General features: G+C 41.1%; 7 protein-coding genes across 11 annotated transcripts; 3 read left to right on the top strand and 4 right to left on the bottom strand.

Annotated features, from left to right (window-relative positions):
* Positions 1-7: 7 nt before the first annotated feature.
* On the bottom strand, positions 8-9,832 carry LOC108600847. 3 transcript variants are annotated; one of them, XM_017988647.2, is made up of 5 exons: positions 9,750-9,832; positions 3,784-4,210; positions 3,603-3,725; positions 842-967; positions 8-270 (listed from the first exon to the last, which is right to left on the bottom strand). In XM_017988647.2, the coding sequence occupies exons 2-5, from the start codon at positions 4,118-4,120 to the stop codon at positions 164-166; spliced, it is 693 nt and encodes a 230-aa protein (XP_017844136.1). In that variant the 5' UTR covers positions 4,121-4,210; positions 9,750-9,832; the 3' UTR covers positions 8-163. The 3 variants fall into 3 exon arrangements, with proteins under 3 accessions (XP_017844136.1, XP_017844135.1, XP_017844137.1); XM_017988646.2 differs by lacking the exon at positions 9,750-9,832 and adding an exon at positions 4,680-4,777; XM_017988648.2 differs by lacking the exon at positions 9,750-9,832 and having other exon boundaries at positions 3,784-4,290.
* On the top strand, positions 8,913-10,634 carry LOC108600846 (4-hydroxyphenylpyruvate dioxygenase). The gene is made up of 5 exons (XM_017988645.2): positions 8,913-9,015; positions 9,236-9,262; positions 9,325-9,708; positions 9,774-10,427; positions 10,491-10,634. The coding sequence occupies exons 1-5, from the start codon at positions 9,013-9,015 to the stop codon at positions 10,563-10,565; spliced, it is 1,143 nt and encodes a 380-aa protein (XP_017844134.1). The 5' UTR covers positions 8,913-9,012; the 3' UTR covers positions 10,566-10,634.
* On the bottom strand, positions 10,587-12,152 carry LOC108600844. Its single transcript, XM_017988644.1, has 3 exons — positions 12,085-12,152; positions 11,478-12,027; positions 10,587-11,424 (listed from the first exon to the last, which is right to left on the bottom strand). Coding segments are annotated over exons 1-3 (1,341 nt in total). The 5' UTR covers positions 12,086-12,152; the 3' UTR covers positions 10,587-10,634.
* A 188-nt stretch (positions 12,153-12,340) lies between these two features.
* Positions 12,341-13,420, top strand: LOC108600050 (39S ribosomal protein L15, mitochondrial). Its single transcript, XM_017987397.1, has 2 exons — positions 12,341-12,529; positions 12,608-13,420. Exons 1-2 carry the CDS (start codon positions 12,425-12,427, stop codon positions 13,364-13,366), a joined length of 864 nt encoding a protein of 287 aa, XP_017842886.1. The 5' UTR covers positions 12,341-12,424; the 3' UTR covers positions 13,367-13,420.
* On the bottom strand, positions 13,386-15,644 carry LOC108600049 (presenilin homolog). 2 transcript variants are annotated; one of them, XM_017987394.1, is made up of 6 exons: positions 15,095-15,644; positions 14,608-15,038; positions 14,447-14,545; positions 14,151-14,390; positions 13,820-13,984; positions 13,386-13,758 (listed from the first exon to the last, which is right to left on the bottom strand). In XM_017987394.1, the coding sequence occupies exons 1-6, from the start codon at positions 15,487-15,489 to the stop codon at positions 13,490-13,492; spliced, it is 1,599 nt and encodes a 532-aa protein (XP_017842883.1). In that variant the 5' UTR covers positions 15,490-15,644; the 3' UTR covers positions 13,386-13,489. The 2 variants fall into 2 exon arrangements, with proteins under 2 accessions (XP_017842883.1, XP_017842884.1); XM_017987395.1 differs by having other exon boundaries at positions 14,193-14,390; positions 15,095-15,643.
* A 127-nt stretch (positions 15,645-15,771) lies between these two features.
* LOC108600046 (Golgi apparatus protein 1) lies at positions 15,772-22,904 on the top strand. 2 transcript variants are annotated; one of them, XM_017987391.2, is made up of 5 exons: positions 15,772-16,655; positions 16,713-18,320; positions 18,420-18,788; positions 21,886-22,255; positions 22,311-22,904. In XM_017987391.2, the coding sequence occupies exons 1-5, from the start codon at positions 15,897-15,899 to the stop codon at positions 22,586-22,588; spliced, it is 3,384 nt and encodes a 1,127-aa protein (XP_017842880.1). In that variant the 5' UTR covers positions 15,772-15,896; the 3' UTR covers positions 22,589-22,904. The 2 variants fall into 2 exon arrangements, with proteins under 2 accessions (XP_017842880.1, XP_017842881.1); XM_017987392.2 differs by having other exon boundaries at positions 15,773-16,655; positions 16,713-18,308.
* Positions 18,790-21,816, bottom strand: LOC108600048 (carboxylesterase 5A). Its single transcript, XM_017987393.1, has 5 exons — positions 21,286-21,816; positions 21,041-21,184; positions 20,177-20,825; positions 19,355-19,545; positions 18,790-19,304 (listed from the first exon to the last, which is right to left on the bottom strand). Exons 1-5 carry the CDS (start codon positions 21,673-21,675, stop codon positions 18,870-18,872), a joined length of 1,809 nt encoding a protein of 602 aa, XP_017842882.1. The 5' UTR covers positions 21,676-21,816; the 3' UTR covers positions 18,790-18,869.
* Positions 22,905-22,939: the final 35 nt, after the last annotated feature.

Below are 22,939 nucleotides of genomic sequence, written 5' to 3'. Positions count from 1 at the left end.
ATTTATTAACGCTTAAATATACATATACATATATACATACACATAAAGCTTAGCGACTATGTTTTGATTTGCGTTTTTGGACACTTTGAACTAAGTACACTTATCAATGGCGGGCCTGCTCTATTAAACTATGACTATATGTGGAGGATTTGTGGCAACAGCTTTAACGTTTATGCCAACTGGTTCGCCAGTGCAGTAGACTAAGCATAGTTAGCGTTGTCGTAAGTGCGATTTTTGGTATATTCCATGTAGCTCCCGAAATGTGTCGCCCTGCAAAGTTTAAAATGAATTTAAATGTCTAAAAATTATAGATTTATAGTTATAGCCTTAGTTTATAGCTGACAATCAGAGTTAACAAATTATTTTATTGCTACAGGCACAGGCACGAGTTTGAGCCAGTTATGGCCATATGGTGAGCTTTACTCATATTTATTTATGAGCACACACTGCACATTTAGCTCAAGTGTTATGTTTATTTGTCTGGGCACTAGTTCTAAAGCGCTATAATAAACAATATACTAAACTAGAGGTTAAAATAATATACACTGGCATTTTCCAATTACGTCTACAATTTATGGCTTCAAATTTCTTATGATTTAAGCCCATGCGAATTGTTGGGCATGCTGTAGGCTAAATCAATTAGTATAAACCAAATTTCAATTAACATGATTTGATTTCGAACGTATAAACTTGCTCTTGGCTGCTTTTATTTACTTTATAAAATTAGCATTGCTTTGTTAATCCATTTTGTAGCTGGAGTGGCCCTACTCATGTGTATAAGTATTTTATGATCAGTCCAAATAAAAAATTGTTTGTAAATAAACAATATTTCTTTACTTACACTCTTTGGCCAAAGCGGATGCACAGCAGCATTCCTTAATCTCCTCGAACTGGTAGCAAGAGCCAATTGAAGGTTTATAGACCTTTTCACCCACATAGCATATATGGGGCACATAAGGTAATCCCTCTGCAAAAGTAACAAAGATAACGCATGAATATATAAATAAGTTTATGATCTACAAGTAGGTTGCAGATGTGGTAAGCAAGCGGGGCTAACTATAAATCGATCAAATGCATGAAATTTCAACAAAACAAAATTATTTTTTTGGAAATTTTTCAATATTGTGAATCAGCTCGGATATATACTATAACAATTTATATATACAATAGATGGTGTTTGATTTTCTAATTTGCAAACATTTAAAAAAATATTTGCTAAATATATATTCGCATTGTAATATTCTCATATTTATAGCCCACATTTTGTAGGCGCTAGTTTATACTAACTTGAATCCAGGGATTTAAGAACTGACAACTAGACACATAGTTTGATGCAGCTGTCGCTGTCAATCATTATAAATAAACCCATTGACTAAAAAGTATGCCAAAGAAGGCATTTACTCCAAGCCTTGACCTCAAATCCGCTGCATGCTAATAAATTTAGTAATAAATTTTTTATTTAGTCTTATTGCTAAGTAGTTAAAACAATTTCTATACATTTAGGCTGAGTAGAAACGGAAAACAATAAAAATGGCAAAACATACATATAGTATGGTATATAAATGTTTATTGAGAGCAACGCAGCTAAAATCAACAAAAATTATTTACGCAAAGGCAAAAACAATACAAAAATTGTATCTGACTAAATATTCAACTTGACTTTAAGGCCTTTGTCTAAGCATTTGTTTATAATAAAAACTAAATGTGTTGATTTTCATAAATGTTGAGAGCAACAGTCTTGCGTGTCACAAAAATATTTATGCAATTATGTAATTATCTGCTTAAAATAAATGCAAATCGACATGTAGCGTTATTGTTATAATAATTTTTGATCAATTTACGTTACGAGCAATTGCGTTATTAATCTATTCAGACAGTCTGACATGAGCGACGAGGACATGCTGCGAATATTCAAATTAAATTGACAGTTTAACAAAAAAGCTAACAGTGTTTAGATAATAAATAAATTGCTAACAAATTATGCTACAAAAAGTTTAATCATTTTAGCTATATTTCCTGAATTTTATTAGTATTGTTGCTGAGTCATGAAATTACAGTTTTAAATGCTATGCAAATTAGTTTGTTAACTACTCAAAAAATAAATTGGCGTCAAATACAGCGCACATAAAAAACATTAGTTACAGCATAGAATGGAAGGCTGCCCTTAACCCTTTACCACCCAGCGCGTAGTAAATATATATAGATTTTCATTCATGAAGCAGGTGTCTATAGCTTAGTTTCAAATGCCAGGCACGTAGGCTGGTTATAGTCAAAGCTAAAGACGTTGCATATTAAATAAAAAAAACAGTCGCGTCAGTTGCAAAATATTTCTAAACGCATTTGTTGAGATCGAAATGATTATATTATAATATATATATAAAAAGCTTAAGAACAGTGCATTTAATTGTTGACAGCTTTGTTTATTGATAGCAAATATTTTGAACAAAACTTTGTGAGTTTATAAAATAGAGCGTGATTCATTGATGGAATTAACTTGTCAATCAGTCAATACCTTTAACTTGTTAGTCTAAAACGAAGGCGAAGCGCACCTTGAGTTTGCTACCGACTTAGTAAATAAAACTACTTAGCGTAAATTAAATTTAATGAGTGCACTTAGTAGAACACACAATAGAATTTAACTGCGAGTGCATTTGAAAATAATAATAAAATGCAGAGTAGAGAAAAACAAACTAAATGCGAAACGGCAAATTGTGCACGCCTTGAAGAAACCCATTCAAGTGTAGAGAATCTAATGTGGCGAACCCACAGAACGACCAACAGAGACGCCACTGCAGGCAGGCGTAGGAGGCAGGGGGTGTGGCCATAGTGCGCTTGGAAAAAAATAAATAAACTACTAAACCAAAAAAGCAAATGCTTGGACATTAGGAATTTTATGATTAGCTACAGTGGAGCTGAGTTAGAGAAAAAGCTAAAAGAAATGCAAGGTAATATAAATAAAATTAGCTTAAATTAAGACATTATGTACTTTATAGAAAATAAAAAAAAGAGCAGATAGTTAGCTAATATACATAAATAGCATATAATAAAATAAAGTTTTAGTTTTAGAGTCGAATTTAGAGTCTATATACATTCTATTCTTTACTATTCTATATATGCTATTCTCTTTGATCTGTAATTAGTCATTGGCGCCTTTAGCCAGTTTCCACTGTAATCGAATGCAAATCAATGCAATGAAGCGTGGCTGCGGTTAAATCATGTGGACCAACAACCCCAACCACACTCTCAACATAACTAACTTCCGCACTAGACACGTGCTGAGCAATCTAAAGAGCGAAAGAGAACACAAAAGAGAGCAAGCGATTGCATTAAATAAGAGTAAATCTAATTAGTCAAGCTGCGGACACAATTCTTTCGATGTTGCGTGCCTGTGGCTTATTAACAAATTAAATTGTTGCCTGGTAAACGTAATGGGCTAATGAAGCTTTACTTAAGCCTACGATTACGTCTGTGTCTTGAGCCCAAGTGGGTTAGTAGCACTGCGGCATGAGAATTTATGGAATTTGTTGCAGCTTTGTTTGCTTGCTTATTGTTGTTAAGCGCCATGTGCATAAACAATTGTGTGGGTGGTAGTTGCAACTTACCTTCTCGATGCTGCAGCTCGCACCAGCAATGATCGTTTATAAACTGCGAGCCCAAACAATATCTAATCACATCTGCGCTGCATTTTCGCGAATTGCAAGCAATCTGTGTGCTAAAATAAGCAGCTAAAGTAAACAAATGTTACAATCAAGTTAATTAAAATTTAAGTTTATGCTCACTTACAGTCATTAAACTTTTTTAGCGCTGCTATAGCCTCCTGGCGCGACACTTGATGATCGAATGTAAACTCCTCATAGCTATTGCTTATGGTTGGCTCTCTAGGACGCAGATCCTCTTTATCACAGAGTATGCAGCTGCTTTGTGGCGCCGCCAGCGTCAGACCCAGCAGCAGCAGCAACAGGCAACAAAGACGCAGGAATGTGTTGCAATCCAAAGGAACAATAGCTGCAGCTCTAGCTCTGGAGGCTGCGCCAGTTGGCTGCAGTCTTGGGCAGCAGCAAGAGTTTCCAATTGAATTTGAATTGGAGCTATGCTCACAGTTTAATGTTGCATGCCACATTATGCTGCTTGTGTGTGTGTGTGTCACTTTAATTGTGTTGCATGTTGTTTAGCATTAGTTTTTGATGTTTAGTTGTTATTCGATACGTGCCTAAAAGCAAAAGTGCATACAAATTTTCAGTTAGTTGTAGAAATGTCAACAATGCGGTCGTCTATAGATTTTTTACTCTGTAATATAATCTATGTGTAAGCTGTATGTTCTATGTTTATATTATATACACTTCAGTACACTTAGTTTGTCGATTGAGCGGCATTTTCTATTAGATTTTATAGCTGATTGCTTCTTAGTTATTTTTTTATTAACTCGTTGAGCACTTCAAATATTTTCTTTGTCGTCAATATTTATATTTTTATCAAGCTGTTTTCTATATATTTCATTCTATATATTGCATTTCGTCACAATTTTTAAATTATTAGATTTTCATAATATTGCCACCAAACACATTTGTTAGCGTCATTCCGCTATTCGCTGGAACTGATAAATTAGTTGGAATTTTTATTTCAAACAGAACTATGCGCTTGGTATTTGGCGCATAATTTATTATTTTTTTGGGACTCACACGATAAAAAGCAAAGACTCACAGTCACTCAGCACTCTGCACATAAATTTTAAGTTACAAAAACTCATTTGATTTTATGTTATTTATGTAAATTTTTGCTTAGCCATAGAACTAAACAGCAACAAAAACAAATAATGCGTAACGTAATATTTTTCTTTATTTTTTTTGCATAAAGAATGAATAAATAAATACGCGGAGACCAGCAGCGCACGTCCGACTCGCAGCCAATGCAAATTCACTCTGAGCGATGCGCGCCAACGTCGCCCAAGCGACGCGGCTATAAGTCTTACGATTAGTTCTTCGTCTGAGAGCGAGCGGGGGGAGGGCTTGGGAGAGTGGGAGAGTGTTGCGCTTTTGAGAGTTTGCAATTTGAGCTTATCAATGTTTGACAAGTGTTAAGCAGCGAAACATTAAATCAATATTTAAACCAAATGCAAAAATATAACTGTAAAATGTTTGGGGTTAAATAAACGAGCGATAAGCTAAAAATGGGGGCTTTAAATTTATAGTGAAGGCAACTCTAGACAGTTAGACTCATGTACAGTTACTTTATTTTACTTGGAATTGAAAACAATAAGCAAAGTTTGCGGAACTTTTTATTTATATTTTGATTATTCACTTAAAAGAAAACTAAAGAGTCTAATTCATTTCTTTTTAATATTTATTGCTATAAAAAGAAAATTTGAGCATTTCCCACTTGAAATCAATTGGCAGCTAATATTTAAAAATTCAATACCAATGCCCATAGTTATAAACAAAAGATTATTCTATTAATCACACATATTGCTGCCTAATTGCTACCGCAATGAAACAAACTATTTGGTTTCCAATTCATGTGTAAAATTCTTGGTATGCATCATTAATAAACACAACACTTAATAATTTGTTTAAAATGATGCAGAACAACTCAAAAATGTTGTTGTTGTTGTTGCTGCTGCTTCACCGGGGCTCTAATCTATTTGAATATTTGACATACTTACATTTTGTTATAATTTATGCTCACCCTTTAAATAGGCTGAGGAGACGCTACCGGGCATAAAAATTCTATGGCGCATCATAATTTCTATAAAAATAAACGCAGCTGAGGAAGTTCTTTACATGATCTCTTTTGTTTATTTGCCTGCAACCTGTTATGTGCCCCTCAGCCACTGTGTGCCACACTAAATGGCCACATCGTAAATTTTAAAGCGACTTTTCACTTGGATTTTATGTGCTTTACTTTCTAGTATTACACAGAAGTCTATTAAATGCAAGCGGTGGGCGGTTATTGTTTTGTTTGCTCAGCTTTTATCTTTATTTACAAAATCTTGTTCTGCACAAGCATAAAAATATCTTTTTTACATGACTAATAACAAATGTAAGCAGCTCACTCACTATAAAGGATATTGTGCTGGAAATACTCAAAACTATGTCAAGGTGCAGCATGTGAAGGGAAAGCGCTCCCCGGGCGCTCTTGAGGATGGGCTAATGCCAAAGCCAAGCGGCAAATATTGTTGAATGGGGCTTGACGTTCGCTCTGGCAGCCTTGAATGTTTACTCGGCACGCAAACTTCAATTATATTATTTGCAAAAATTTGCATAAATATTTACAAGCACACAAACAGCAGTAAAGAGCTTAACAAAGAATTAATTGTTTAAAAAATAATTTTATATTTATAAACAAATAAACAAACAAACAGTATTTTAATAAATAAAACAAATTTCTGTAAATTTGAATTAAATTTCTTGGTAAAAACACTTTTCGTACTAATTTTACAGTTTTGTCTGCTAGCGCCACTGCAACAGTTTGACAAGCACTGTCTAGCATTGACTGCAGCAGCAGCTGGTGTGGCTATGAATTTAATTAACAGCGCCATGGCAACTTTTTGAACTGGACTGGACACTGCGTAAAATTTATATATACAACTGAGTAATCCATCAACAAATCGGCCTACTTGCCCAACTTTATCATAAAATCACAGCAGCAGCAAAACTATTTTTAAGAGTTGCGCGCTCTACACTGAAATGCTCTTAGTGAATATTTAAAATATTTTGGTTTGTGCGATCTTAATCGCAATGTGTATTGTGCACAAATTTGTCAAACGCAGCAGCATAATAGAAAAATAGCTGACAAACAAATACAAATGATATTCAATTTTTAAGCTATTTTTTGTTGTTACAAAACTGGCGACAGTTCAAGTACGTTTGGTTTATAATCATCACTCACACATAGTTAGAGCACGCATAAACATTAGTAAGTTTTTTTTTTGTTGAACGCACTCTTTAAATAAAATAAACAAATTTTTATACAAAAATTGTTAAGTTGTTTGCGTAGCGCATTTAGCGAGACTCTGGCGATGACTGAAAGCGTGACGTAAACGGCGACGTTGCGACGCCGACAGCTTGCGGCTATGACAACAACAACAAGAACACACAGACACACACACATACACACAAACGTAAAGAAAGCAGGCATCCTTTGTGTGACAGGCAGCCAAGCATATCCTTGTTTTGCACCCTCCAAGCACTAAAAAGCAACCCCTGCAACTTTCAACTCACGACTGGCAATGCCCTCGCATAGACAGCAAGAGATTCTCAGTTCGAGAGAGAGAAGTGAGAGCGTTTGTACGTTAGTATGTGTAATACAATATCCTAGTCGTTAAAAGCAACAGGCTACCCACATCAAACCCAAAACAAACCTGCGCAACGGCGCAAGAAACCTTCAAGCCAAGGACAACAATGTCAACGCGCTGCCTTTGGAGTTTGCTTCCACTAATGGCCATCATCATCATCATCATGGAATGAGCAGCGAGGTCTGCGCTCCATTTGTTAAATATTATATATTAGACTATGGCTAGGGCAAACATAGGTCACAGACAGTTTTTGGTGACAGGTGCATGTGCTAAGTAAACAAAAGAAATTGCTTAAAGCAACTGATAAATTGAAGCAGCAAACGCTAACGGGAAATTGCTTTAGGATATTCGATTTCTGCTATAATTTAATAAGAATGTCACCCTTGAAACAATGCAGCACAATTTATCTGCTGACTGATCAAAGCTGCCAACAACCCTCTCAACAATTTGGGCTAGGGCAGTTTATGCTGCTGCCAGGTGTTTGGCAATCTTTAAATGCAGCTACTTAAAACATTCCATGCGCTACGCATAAATTTGCGTTTCGTCTCGCGCCGTACGCAACGATTTATGCTAACTAAAAATATCAGAGCTAAGCCAAAAGCACACATGGCGTATGCGCTACGCATGAACTCAAGCGGTTAAGCGTTAATGATTAGCCCAGACGTTTGCCTCAGCTGCGACGACGTCGCTGCTGCTGATTAGTTAATGATGAACTAAGGGTGGGCGCCTAGGCGTTCGCTAGAATGGAAATGAAAATGGACGACTAGGCGCACAAGTGGCCATTGGCATGAAGCCAATTCGATGCTTGACATTTATTATGATTGGCTTATTAGGGCCGCATGATGGGCAGAGACAGCTATGACACATGCCTAAAGTGCTATTAAAAAAGGGCTTGAATAAAAAATATATATGCACATAAGATTTTGCTAATAAGACTATTTAATCATAAATTGCTTATCAAAATTATGCGCTAAATCTAATCTAAATCTAAAAATATTAATATTACAGTCAGCTGTTGTAAAAAGCTTAAGCTAAACCAGTTAAATTACTCGCTTATATAGCATAGCGCATTATTTATTCTGGGGGCTCGAATCCAGTTCAAAGTGATATGAGACGTGTGCCGATAAACACGCCCAACTTGTAGAATTTAAATTCATGCATATTAAAGTTGAATAAAGCAGCAGCATATTTGTTGCTGTAGATAAAAATAAAATAAAAAATTTAATAGCATACAATTTTTTTTTTGTTGTTGCGTGCCTAATGAGCTAGACTTTCTTAAATAGAGCAAAACTCTTTTGATTATGATATAGCATTAGTTTTAGTTTTAGTTGCCAAGCTAAAAAGTGGAGAAAAGAAATTTGCAACTCATGGCTGCATAAATTTAGCGCCAGGCCAGGCACCTGTTTTCTAGTAAACAAATTCAATAATATTTTTATACAAAATATGCGCATATCAAAAACAATAACAACAGCAACAACAACAATGTCAGCGAGCTGGGTAATATAGCTCTCCACGCGTAAACAAAATACTAGTTTATCTTATATTTAAATGAGCCAATAACTAATACAGGATTTAAAATCTGATCACCAGTTCAGTGCCTATATAAAGCGCAGCTTCAGCATGAGCTTGGCCAGAATCGTTGTGTTAAGTCTCGTTAACAGATCAAAAAAATATTTTACGCGTGTGAGAAGAAGTTATATAAAAATTGAGTCTGAGTGATAATGGTAATGATAATGTGTTCAAGTGTTTAAAAATAACCAAAACAGGATATTGCAAGCTATTTATAAAGTGAAAAAACTTAATAAAGAAATTTTACAAGAAAATTTAAATGAACAAAAACTGTTACTGTGCTGCTTTCTTCGTATACAAATGATTCTAATAGCAAACTAAATACAATTAACATTTTAACTTAATAATAACATTTTATAATTTCTATTTCAACAGACCAGCTATACTGACAAAGGAACCAAAGTAAGTTCTTAACAAAATCAACACTTGAGAGAGCAACCGCCATTAATTTGATCTGCTTACAGCCTGAAGCCGGCAAATTCTTAAGCTTTGATCATCTAACGTTCTACGTTGGCAACGCCAAGCAGGCGGCCAGCTATTATACCACTCGTTTGGGCTTCGAACCACTTGGCTACCAGGGATTGGAGACAGGAGAGCGACGCTTTGCCAAATATGCAGTGCGTCAAAACAAGATTAAGTTTGTCTTTGTCTCGGCTTATACGCCCGATGACGAGGAGCACGGCTTGCATTTGATGCGACATGGTGATGGAGTCAAAGATGTAGCCTTCGAAGTGGAGGATTTAGATGCAATCTTTACTCTGGCCGTATCCAGAGGTGCTGAAGTAGTGCGCGACATTTGGGAGGAGAGCGATGAGCAGGGTGTTGTGAGATTCGCACAGATTAAAACCGTAAGCATGCAATTGTAAATTAAAATGACAGCCTTACTCACCCTAATCCGCTTTGGCGAGGACAGTATGGCGACACTACGCACACTTTTGTGGAACGCAGCGGCTATAAAGGTGACTTCTTGCCTGGTTTTGAGCGTGCTAAGGAGGATGTGCTGCTGAAGCATCTGCCGCCTACTAAGCTGAACTTCATTGATCATGTGGTGGGCAATCAGCCTGATATGGAAATGGAAAGCGTTGCCTCCTGGTATGAGCGCATTTTGCAGTTCCATCGCTTCTGGTCGGTGGATGATTCGCAGATACACACTGAGTACTCTGCGTTGCGTTCTATTGTCATGGCCAACTATGAGGAAACAGTCAAGATGCCCATCAATGAGCCTGCCAATGGTAAGAAGAAGTCACAGATACAGGAGTATGTTGACTACTATGGTGGCGCAGGCGTGCAGCATATTGCGCTCAATACGAGCGACATTATTGAAGCTGTGAGCAACTTACGTGCACGTGGCACCGAGTTCCTGACCATACCAGCTTCGTACTATGAGATATTGCAGGAGCAGCTCTCACGCAGTCGCACTGTTATCAAAGAGGATATGGAAATATTACAGAAATTGAATATACTTATTGATTTCGATGAGAATGGTTACCTGTTGCAAATATTCACCAAGAATTGCCAGGACAGACCCACGCTCTTCCTTGAGGTCATTCAGCGCTATAATCATAATGTAAGTTTAAGTCTATATCTCAGGCACGTTTGTCACATTTATAAATAATTCTTCTTTTCGCAGGGCTTTGGTGCTGGCAACTTCAAGTCGCTCTTCACTGCCATTGAAATCGAGCAGGCCAAGCGTGGCAACTTATAATAACTTAGCATGTCTATGTAATGTTATTCATTGCAGTCTATTAAAAAATGTGCATTTAACTTTTGTCTATTATTTAGCAAAGCGTCGCTCGACAAGCACTTTGCTGCGTGGATCGTCTGCTGCAAAGGAAACCATTAGTGGATTCCAAAACCCGTCAGGCGTATTCTGCTCACAGGCACGTTCATTGATATGCTTGCAGCTACTAAGAAACTGGCGTATTCTGTCATCGCTTAGCTTGGAGCCCATTAAATTGATATACTTTTCACACTGCTCGCAGTCTATATTAAAGCGCTCCTTGACACTTTGCTTTTCCTGCTTGACTATTATAGGCCTTGGAAATACTTCTTCCTCCTCCTCTTCGCTATCAGGTAAATCAAAATCATCTGGCAGCTTGGTGGATTCATTGCCAGCTTCAATCTGCTCTGTAAGCACTTCCTTCTTTACTTTCACCGGCTCAGCAGCTGGCTTCTTCGCTTGTTTTTTACTTTTTACCGCATTTTGCTGCTCTTCGATTAGCTTGGCTTCGTATCGTTGCAGCTTTGATAGCGATACCTTGTCCGCCATAAAGTCCATTGTATTCAAGTCACTAGGCTCTTCCAAGCTATCATCTACAAAGACTATTTCCTGTGTTTCTGGTGTGAGAATCATAACGCTGGGTGAACCTGAAGTGCTGCTTAAGCTAGGCAGGGCAGTAGCTGTTGATAGCGGCGCCGGTGGCAACGTTGGTGCTGTTGCATCTGGACATAGCGAAAAGAACGAGTCGTCATCATCGTGCAAGACAAAAGCGGTCTGATTATTGTTGCTGGTTGTAGCCGTGGCTGCGTTGCTGCTGGTGCTTGATTCGCTGACGTTGACGTTTCTGCAAGCTTATGAGTGTTAAAATAATGTAACCTAAATATGCCAACTACTTACTTTTGCAGCAGCGAGCGTGACTGGCTAGCTTGCTTAAGCGTTGCATACAAATTTGGACTGGATTCTATGATATCCTTATCGCCAGGCTTACTCTCTTTGCTATTATCAAATTGCAGTCTTGTCTGCTTCAGTCTAGGTGAAATATTTTGTGCTTTGCCTTTGCCCAAGGTCAACCTATTTAACGGAGTCTTGCGCAGCCAATTGGCTTCAGTTTTTGCCGCTGGCTGCTCGTTCTCCGCATTGTAATTGTTAAACTTACGCCGTGTGCTCCAGGGCTTGTATGGACTTACAGGCTGTTCTGTCTCTGCAATGGATTCTTCCTCATCATCGCTGGGCACTAGTGCTATATTCATATTAAGCGAATTTTGGCTCTCGGCTACAAATGGTGACGTGCTATGGGCGAAAACGCAGCTGCGTTGCTTTTGTAGCTTCTTTGGTGAGAGTCTCCGCCGCTTGGGGCTATTTAGTTTCTGTTGCAGCTCCAGCTGGCCATTACGCTGTTTTAGTTGCAGTATTTCATGCGCATTTTCTACGCACACAGTCTGCATCACTAAAAAACAAAACAAGCTTACCGACAAGAAAAATTAAAGTTTGTTAGAGGACTTACTTAAAAAATGTTGCCTGAGTGTATCCAGAGCTTTGAGAACGCATTTGGTACTCTGGTCGCTTTTCCCCAAACATTTGGCACAATTAGACATTTTAACTTATCTATAAAACAATTTTATATTATTCTTTTTGCTTATTTTGCTTGTGTCAATCTAACCAGGGCTGCTGATATGTAAAATAAAACAAATAATTGGCGCTTATTTATCTAAAAACAAGTGGCAACGCTTTTACAAGTGTTGCAAATCGCATGAAAACGGTGCTAAACACTGATTGGAAAACAGTGCCTTGCTCGTGCTGTGTTTTCTTTTATTAAAAAGTTAGTTTAATTAATTAAACAGCCAATGGCAAACTTACGCGATGCCTCAGATAAAGCGCTAAAGCTGTTGCGCACTTTACCACGCGTACAAATTGGCAATCTGCGTCCCAATCCCAACTCTAAGAAACCTGTAAGTTTTGTCAACCGGTTGAATAACAACATATGCAGAGAGAATTTACAATTTGATTATTTTTCTTGATTACGACAGGATAAGCGTGGGCGTGCTCAACATGGTGGTGATAAACACGGCGCTGGTAATAAAGGCTCTGGACAGCGTCAGAACTTTATGCGTCTGGGCTATGAAACAGGCAATCAGCCCTTCTATCTGCGTTTTCCATACGAGCCCTACTACAAGGGACACCACATGCGTCGCCAGTATCCACCACTGTCGCTGCTTCAGCTACAGGTGCTCATTGATACCAACCGCATAGACATTAGTCAACCCGTTGACATTACCACATTGTGCAATTCCGGTTTACTAACGCTGAAACCGGCGGAGATGGAGTATGGCTTTCAGCTAACAGACGAGGGACTCGACAATTTTAAGGCGAAGATTAATATTGAAGTGCAGCATGCCAGTGAGGCAGTTATAGCTGCTGTTGAGCGCAACGGTGGTGTCATACGCACCGCCTACTACGATCCACGCAGCTTACACATACTGAAAAATCCTAAGAAATGGTTTGAGAAGGGCATTCCCATACCACAACGCATGCTGCCTCCACAAGATGCCATTGAGTACTATACAGATGCTAAGAATCGCGGCTATCTGGCTAATCCAGAGGAGATCAGCAAGGAACGTTTGGTGCTGGCCCAAAAATATGGCTACGAACTGCCCAAAATTGAGGAGGATGCTAGCTATGAAATGCTTACAGCTGCTAAGGATGCGCGACAGCTGTTCCTTGGCCTGGAGCCTGGCTGGCTGATTAACCTGGTGGACAAAACCATAATTAAGGCAAAGACTACATAAGCTTTTGTTTGTTACTACGTCTTGTTAAATAAAGAAAATTTATTATAAAATGTCTTTTTTTTTTCTTAGTTGGGATTACAATACCGAGACGTCTTAGAGTCCGCTGAGGTTATAGTCTTTTAATTATATAAACACCTGCTTGGCCGATAGATTTTCCATAAAGGGCTTGACCACAGCGCTGGTGGCAAAGCAAAAGATCAGACCAAATGTTATAGAGATTGGCAGAGCTGGCAAGGCTTTGCGCCAAATGGCTAAGAGTAGCAATGTTAGGCAAAGGCCAATTAGTATAGCCACAAAGCAGGCAATGGTGGTGGTCCAGTCACCATAGCTGGAGGCCTTTCCGACTAGCACAGAGTAGAATATAAAATCGCCAAGACCCAATTTGATGCCACCTAATTAAACATAAATAAAATTAACAAAAGTAATAAGACGATGCATGTATAATCAACTTACGTTCTTCTTGTGCCTCCATCTGGGGTTGGTTGGGTGCGGGAACAGTTCTGTATTCATTAGGACGATTTCCATTGCCACTCTGCATGCTCTGCACTTCAATTTGACGACGTGCTGTACGTTCCCCACGCTCTGCAAACCATTCCTGCGTAAATCCAGCGGCCTCAGCTGCAATTGAGAGTGGATGAATCAAATATTTTAATAATTTGTAATACATATTTAAAATGGAACAAAGTACTAGCAGCAGCCATACACCCATACACTATAGACAATACAAAAGCACTTAAGTTTGAGGTTTAGAGAAAATAATAACAAAAAATAAATGCATATGTACCGTTTCCGTGCAAATTGCTTTTAAAAGTCACAAGTGGCATACCTTCAGCTGCCGTCTGATTGTCCTGATTCTCACGTGAGTTACCTGAACGTGAGCTACTAGATGCAACTGCCGGCTCTGGCGATGCTAAAGAGTTTTGTGTCGCACGCGTTGTAGTTGTAGAATTGCTGGACGAGGGCGAAGACGTGGCAGTTGGTTCCGACTGCCCGACAGTGCCCATAAACGCGTAAATAACAGTTGCTAATAACAAAGATAATAATTAAGTTTATGCTATACCAGACAATCAGTATACATACAGGAATATATAAGCGCAGGAAAGATTTGTTCGTTGCGCTCCTGAGCTGTTTCGACCAATATGCGTAAAGGTCCGCGTGGTGACAACACGGCTATGAGATCTATAAATATTCAAAATAAACTTGTAACATAAGAATATATAAATTGAGTATCAAAAACAAACCCCAAATGGAGATGGCTGCCAAGACAGCCCAGGCGGTCCACTCCGGTAGATATTTTATGAACACTAAAGCCATCAAGGCGGCTACAAATATTAGATAACCTTGCTGCAAACGCAAAGGACCCTGCCAATGAATGGACATCATGCCGGCCACACCAAAGTTCCACATAATTAGCACAGCAGTTGGATAGTCCATGGGAATGTTATACGCCCGCAGCAGTTCCTCCAAGTATAAGTACGTGAAGATAAACAACAGCATGAACGATGAGAGTATAAGCCAGCCATGTATAATGCGATAGCAGCGCTTCTTGTACAAAACAATGAGCAGTATGGTCATGACAACAACAACGCTCATTAGTATAAGAGAATTGGCTACTGCATTCCACAGCTTGACCGTTGGCTCGGGCGAAAGCTCGTGAAACGGCGTATACAGGCTAACAAAGAAAGAAGACGTTATTTGGCGCTCCAACTCTTAGCCCAATAAACTTACAGGTAGACATCCGTGCTATTGTAAAAGCTTATCGAGTTAATGGTGGCCACCACAACCAGCATGCAAAGTGAAACGGGCACAAATAGCTTAATAACATGCTGAGCGCCATATTTTAGACCCTGCTCTTCCTCAATGTCTTGTTGTGTTTGTCCATCTGGACCGCCCCCACTACCACCTGCACTTAGTCTTGAAGGGTGGGCACTTGTACCAGCATCACGTATAAGCACGCTAGGCACGGCAAGTACTGCTCCATCTGCCTGATCTCGATTACTGCTGCTGGGCGTTTCTGTGGTGCCATAATTGGTATGTTGTTGCTTTTGACGCCTTTGAGGACGCTCCACACGATTTGCTGTAACGCTGGGGGCATCGACGTGTACAACGTCTATGTCCTCCATTAGCGGTGTGCGTTCGTTAGCCGCGTCCTCTGCGTTTATTAATGTCCCCTGCGATGCCGTAGTTGGTAATAATATTATTGAAAAACAGAGCACAATGGACAAAAATACAGGACGGGACTTTCTATTGTTTTTGCAAACGACTCACTACTAGAGATGCGCTAACTCATCGTTACTTGTCACGATTAAGCAACAGAAACGAGTGGCAACCCTAAACTTGTGCTGTCCCAATATTAATTCACTGTTGGCTAATTTTTCTACCGCTCTTTGTGTTTTTTTATATTACATTTTATAACTGTGCTTTATGCACGCCAAACGCGCAACAAATTGATATTAAGCATTGCCTTATATTTTACAATACACCAACACACTCTTAAATGTGCAGTTGCAGTTAAAGTTTGTAAGTTGAAATGAAAAGCGATTGTCTGCTATTCTTGTTGTTGTCGTGGCTGTGTTGCGCAGCCGGCGACAGCAATTCGGATTCTAGCAGCGGCAGTAAACGTACACGTCGCGCTTCTATAGAAGCCAGCAACAATGCCGCGGCAGCGCAGCAACTGCACAGCATTGTGGATTTACCGGAATGTCAGGATTTGCGCAAATATTGCACGCATCAAACGACCAGCGATAATCTGGCTATGCTAGAGTGTGCGCTAAGTTTTAGCTCTAGCCAAGTAGAGGCGTTGCCCGATCGCTGCCAGCATGCGCTTTGGCTGCAACAGCGTCAGCTGCAATCCAGCACCTGGTTGGAGCAAACACTACTGCCCACTTACTGTGCCGCAGAGCAAAGTAAGCTTGTCACCTGCTTTAATGCGGTGGACATGTGGAGCTGCCTGGAGGATCAGCGTCAACAGCTGCCGCAGAGCAACAGTTGCCAACAGCTTCTAAGACGCGCTTATGCCACGCTGGGTCAGGATTATGCTAGCGTAACAGAATTTTACTCCGCCTGTGGTTCCTTGGTTGAGTCGCAGCAGTGTGGACGCATGAATGTCGAGCACTTGCACGCACAGCTTTCCCAGCTGGGCACGGCACAATGTCTAATGGCGCATTCCAGCCAAGCCAAGCCCATTGATATCAGCTGTAAGCTGGCCATAACGGGCATTGAACAACAGCATACCATGTTGGAGCTTATGCGCGTCTGTGCCGATGAGCATGCAGCGCTGTGTGGACAGGTAAGTAGCGTAACATATATAAAATCTAAACATTAAATTCATCATTTAATGTATTAGGAAAGCCATAGTCCTGCCGCTGGCTACAAGTGCCTCATAAAGCACAAGAACGATCCACTGATGGGCGCTGCTTGCGCCGCACAAATAGCGCTGCGTGATCAGCAAATGGGACACGACTATAGAGTCTCGCATGGTCTGGCCAAGGCCTGCAAGGATGATATTAAACAGCATCACTGCCGACGTGGCGTATCCGAGGATAAGCAAGTACGCTTGGCTCAGATACTGCTCTGCCTGGAGTCTGTCTCAAAGAATGGCACCAGACTGGCGCCCGATTGTTTGGTAGAGCTGTCCGATCATCGCCGCATGTTGATGAGCGACTATCAGCTGTCGCCGGAGCTGCTTAGCGACTGCGCCGATGATATACCCAAGTTTTGTCCGCAGCAGCACAAGGCGCAGCTGGTGAATGGCTTGTCCAGCTCTGGCGGCGAGATTATACACTGTTTGTTGGAGCATGTGCGTGCGCGGCGTCCACAGCGTCGGGTGACAGCGCAATGCCAGCGCGGACTGGAAATGCTGATAAAGGTGAGCGACGCTGGCGAGGATTGGCGTGTGGATCCAGTGCTGCGACGAGCCTGCAAGCCAGTGGTCGATGTGGCCTGCAAGGATGTGGAGGGCGGCGAGGCGCGCGTCATGAGCTGCCTAATGGAACGCATTGGCACGCCGATTATGCTGCCCAACTGCGAGCAGGCGCTGCTTATCATTGAATACTTTGTAGCGCGCGACTTCAAGCTGGATCCACAGCTGTATAAGCATTGCCGCGATGATGCCATCAAGTACTGCCGCGCCAAGCGTCAGTGGGATGATGCACAGGACGTGCAAATGGATCCGGAGCGTGGTCCCATGATACTGCCGTGCTTGCATCGCATGGCGTACAGCGATGATGACAAGCAGACGCTGCGCAAGGATTGCTTTAGGGAGGTGAAGCGCGTTATGCGCCAGCGCGCCATTTCAGTGGATTTAATGCCCGAGGTGGAGGACTATTGTCTGTCGGACCTATCGCTGTTCTGCGGAGAACGCACAGAGAAAGGCGCCGAGATGGAGTGTCTGCAAAATAAGCTAGAGGAGCTGCAGCCTGAATGCAAGGCCATGGTCACCAAGTACACCGAGGAGGAGGCAGCCAATGTGGAGCTGAATCCTGTGATTATGTCCGTCTGTGCGGAGGCAATGCAGCAGCATTGCTCGGATATACTGCAAAGCGGCAAGGACAATGGCAACATGATGGACTGTCTGATTGCGCACAAGAATGATGCGGATTTGCGCAAGGATCTGCGCTGCCGTGCGGCCATTGAACATTTTCAAATTATTTCGCTGAAGAGCTATCACTTTACCACTAAATTCAAGGACGCCTGTCGTCCATGGGTCTCGCGCTTCTGCGTAGCCAGCGCCACCAAAAACGAAGTGGTCGCCTGCCTCAGCGAAGTGATGCGCAATGATACGATCAAGGCGCAGCGTCCGCAAATACCCAAGGAGTGTCGCCAGCAGGTCAAGGCGCAGCTTTATCAGCAACGCGAGAGCATTGCGCTGGATCCCAAACTGGGCCAAGCCTGCAAGTTTGAGCTGGAGCAGTACTGTGCAGATCAAAAGGCTCCCGGTCAGGTGAATAAAAATGCAAGTCCAGCAATCCATTATTAACCTACTAAACAAACACAAGCACTTAAACATTACAATCCATTGTTTCTATTATTATTAATATAAAACTTCTTGCAGGCTCTAGAGTGTTTGATACAAAAGACTTCGCGCTTGGGCAAGGCTTGTCATCATGCCATCTTTATGATCAAGAAATCGGAGCTGGCGGACAGCGGCACAGACTATACGCTGCTGAATACCTGCAAGGAAATGGTTTTCAAATACTGCCCCAGCACAGACTCTGCCAAGCTGCTGGACTGCCTCAAAACCTACAAGGATGATCGCAACTTTGATCAGCGCTGCCATTTGGTTGTGGTCAATCGCATGATTGAACAAAATACAGACTTCCGGTTCAATCCAACGCTGCAAAGCGCTTGTGGCAAGAACATTGATAGCTACTGCTCGCATATTGTGGCCACAGCGCAGCCCAATGAGGAACTCAACGGCAAGGTGAGTGATATGTAATGTAATGGGTTAAGCTTACTCTAAACTACATCTAACTAAAAATTGCAACAATTTGAAAGACAGCAGCTAAAACTCAATATGTCTGCGCTGCAATCGTTCATGATTCGGATCATCGATTGTCTCAGTAAACGTCTCTAGCAAGTCCGGCCTAGTGCTGGTGGTTAAACCAAGTCTGTTATACGGACCACTAGGACTGGTCAAGGGAGCCAAACCATTGGGCCTGCCCGTGATGGCAAATGAAGTCCATACTTCAACCATGCGTTGAGCCATGCGTACATCATCGCCCTCCAGGCGATGCGTGCTAAACAAATAGATATTATCATCTGAATGATGCACTCCTCCATTAAACGGATAATGCGCATTGCCAAACTCGTAGCCAAAGCGTGTGTGCTGACCCTCATGCTGAAAGTTGTAGACATAGATAGGCGTGGCAGGATGACGCGAATAGAAATTGCCAGCCAGCGTCATCACAGGCGATTTCATAAAGATGTCATTGGCGAGCTATAATTAAAATGCATTAGTTGATGTCACTTTGATTAGCTTCAACTTACATCAAAGTAGGAAGGCAGTGCTTCTCTATGATTATGACTGTTCAGCAGCTCGGGCGTGTAGAGCAGGCGATATAGCAAGTGATCTGTTAGTCCGGTGCCATCTTTACCCCAATCTATTAGACCCTGGGAGAATTGACGCACAGTCAAGCTGCGCAAGCTGGGCACCTTCTCACGCACTTCATCATAATACACTGCAAAAAAGAAGAATTAGTTAGAAGCCTTAGAGTTGTTTATATTTAAGATCTATTAAATCGTTTTGATGGAAGTGGCTTTAAAAGTTTCGAAAATTAATTAAATATTATTACGCGTTCGTTCACTGCTTGTTTACTAGCCAAAAGTCTAGGCAGTACTGATCTGTTGTTTTATCTACCAGTCTCCCACACATGTAAGATACTCTTCCCTCAAAAGCTAGTGAGAGCGTATTTCGTTCGTAGGCGATCGACCGCTCAGCGCTGCTGCGAATAAACGAGAGCGCCGCAGATTTCTTGCTGAGAGAGCGTCGCTGCTTTCTTGCTGAGAGAGCGTCGTCGCTTTTTTGCTGAGAGCGTTCAAAGTGCGCTCATCGTACGATGGGGGTGGGAGCTTAGCTTTGACATTAAGCGACATTTGTATTCAGGTAGAAACTGCCTTTAGGCTTATCAAAAAATCACCTGCTGCATTAATTAATCACCTGCTGTATTAATATTGTTTTTGAATCTTTAAATATACTCAAAATACATCAACAAATCTATAGCGGAAATATATAAAGAGCTCTAGGGCAAAATGACTGAGTGTTAGTTGAGGTCTATTAGATTTCTGTCTATTTTTATGTGCTGCACTTACTTGCCAACGCAAAGGATCCATCATGTTTGGTAAAGCCCGTCATTACTGGCACACCTCTGTAATTCTTGAGAAGTCCCTTTGGAGATTCCGGCAATATGCCCAGCTGATCACCGATACTAGGCGAGAAGCTCTCCGACTTGCTTGCCTCCAGCAGTTGCCGCACACTCGCCCCACGCACACATTTGTCCAGCTCCGAGTGTTGTTCGCACTGCTGACAGCCTAGATTGCCACAAATGCGTCTCGCTTGACCCACTGCATCCCTATTTACTGCCCAGCTGGCAAATATGGAACCGGACTGCACTATGGCACTTCGAAAATATTCAGGCTTGGCGCGTGGACTCAGTAGTACAGCGCTGGTTACACTTGAACCTGCGCTTTGACCAAAGATAGTAACACGCGCTGCATCGCCACCAAAGACGTGTATGTGCTTTTGCACCCACTCCAAGGCCAAGAGTATATCGCCTATGGCTACATTACCCGGATGCTCCTCCGTGTATGTTGTCATCCAGCCAAGGGCACCAAATCGAAACTGTGGCACCACCAGCACAATATCCTTCTCCATCAAATAATGGGGTGGATGATCAGACGAGGAGCCATTGTAGTAGCCACCGCCGTGAATATAAAACATAACAGGACGACGATCCGTTAGCTGCGTTAGAGAATGTTAAAAAAAAATATGAGCCAATTTCAAATCTCTAGATTGTATGAATACTCGACCGGTTTAGGTAATAAACGAGTATATGTGTTTATAATTAGCAAAAGGTAAATAATGTGGCATTAAAATTTAACAGCTCTTTATAATACACTTGACCAAACAAGATAACGGCACATATATTAGCTTAGAATCTTAACTAATTCACTTACATTCTTTGAGTATACGCATAGATTGAGGCAATCCTGCAGCTGATTATCTGTTGCGCCCTCATTTAAATTTGACGTGACCGGACAGCGTTGTCCATAGTCCAATACATCGAGAGTTTCATTCCATGGCAAACGCGCCACTGATTTCTATTCGGCCACGTTGAGTTTTAGCGAAACAAATTAGATGTAATAAAAATTGTTATCAACTTTGCTGTGACTTGGCAAATTATGCCAGACACTTGACTCACTCGAAAACGCAAAGGTCCAACGGGCGGCTCTGCATAGGGAATGCCGCGAAATTGCATAAAGCTCTGTTGAGTCCAAGTAGTCTGACCGTAATTACCGCGCACTTCACCTTGCTTGTCCGCCAGTGCAACTGTTAACGTTGACATGGCCTGAGCACCATCTACTTCTGGACTCATGGTGACCAGCAGCCAGCCGGCAAAGCCGGCGCACAACATGCCGCACAGAGACAACATTACGTATACGCCGCGTCTACGCATTGAAATCAACTGACTGGTTATACCGACAGGCGAAGCAACGTTCGCTCTTAATTGTTTCTGCTGACGCGTTATCGGCGCGAGTACGTCTACAGCTCTAAAGCATTTCATCAAAATCTCTGAATAGGGAAGCGACATTTTGTTAACTGATTTAAAAAAAACAGTCCAATTATAATAAATCTTTAATTGTTTGCGAATTGCATTAATTTAGATATCGCTAATTGAAATGCACTTTGCATAAACATTTATCGTGCGTCAGCCAAAAAGTTACAATACAATTTTTTAAAAGTTTTCCATAATTTTGTATAATTCTAAATCCTAAAAACAAGTTTACTTTGTGTTTTGCAGGTTATCAAATGTCTTAAGGACAAATTCAGACAATCAAAACTGGACGAGAAATGTGCAAAGGAAATGATCAAAATATTGCAAGAGCAAGCACTCAATTATAAATTGAATCCAGTGCTGCAGCATTTTTGCAAGTCGGAAATTCAGGAGCTGTGCAAGTCGCACATGGAGGCCGATGAGCATGGCCAGGTGGAGGAATGCCTCAAAGCTGCCTTTCTGCAAAAGCAATTAATCAATCGCGAGTGCCAGATTGAGGTGGCATCGCTTATAGCTGAGTCCAAGGCGGATATACATGTCGATCCCATATTGGAGTCGGCTTGCACTGTGGACTTGTTGCGCTACTGCTCGAAGGTGACCAACGGCAATGGCAGAAGTGAGTTGATAATTTACTCAAACAAGCTTATATTAAATTTCTCTCCTGCTTGCAGAATTAAGTTGCCTCAAGACGCTGCTGCGTGAGACGCCAAATTCTTTGGAAGCAGATTGCCGTGAGAAGCTGCAGCGACGCATTGAAATGTTTCACAATGCGGATGACGCACTCGCTCTCCCACCGGAGGATATGCAACAGCTGGTGCAACAGGTGGTCGCATCGCCAGCGCGCAAGTTCTTCCTTGTGATATTAATGAGCGCCACGGGCTTGATCTTTTTAATGGGTCTTGCGCTGGGACGCGCCACCAAACGTGCAATGGGCTTAAAGAATAAATAATACAGACTGTAGTTGATATGAAACTAGTAGCTGCGAATAGCTGATTTGTAGTAGTTGAAACGTATGTGTAGGTTGATTGTGTGCGCTTCCCTTTATTACACGCGCTTGTTTGTTTTGAATTTTAAAAATTGCCCTTTTCCACTGCAAACAGCTAATTTTAAAGTCGGCGAATTGTGGCTTAATCGTATGTAAGACCAAAAATAAAAAGTGTAATTAATTTCACAGAAAACCCTAATTAGATAAGTTAAATGTATGTTTTTGATTTAATCTGTCTTATGTAACTGCAATTGTAAAATAAATTGTATTTTTATAATGAGCTAACGAGTTTTTTAAATAAGTTCATTATCAACA

This window comes from Drosophila busckii, chromosome 3L (genome assembly GCF_011750605.1).
Source record: "Drosophila busckii strain San Diego stock center, stock number 13000-0081.31 chromosome 3L, ASM1175060v1, whole genome shotgun sequence".
Classification (NCBI taxonomy): Eukaryota; Metazoa; Arthropoda; class Insecta; order Diptera; family Drosophilidae; genus Drosophila; species Drosophila busckii.
Note: the sequence above shows the minus strand (reverse complement) of the source record. Positions and strands in the feature narration are given on the sequence as shown.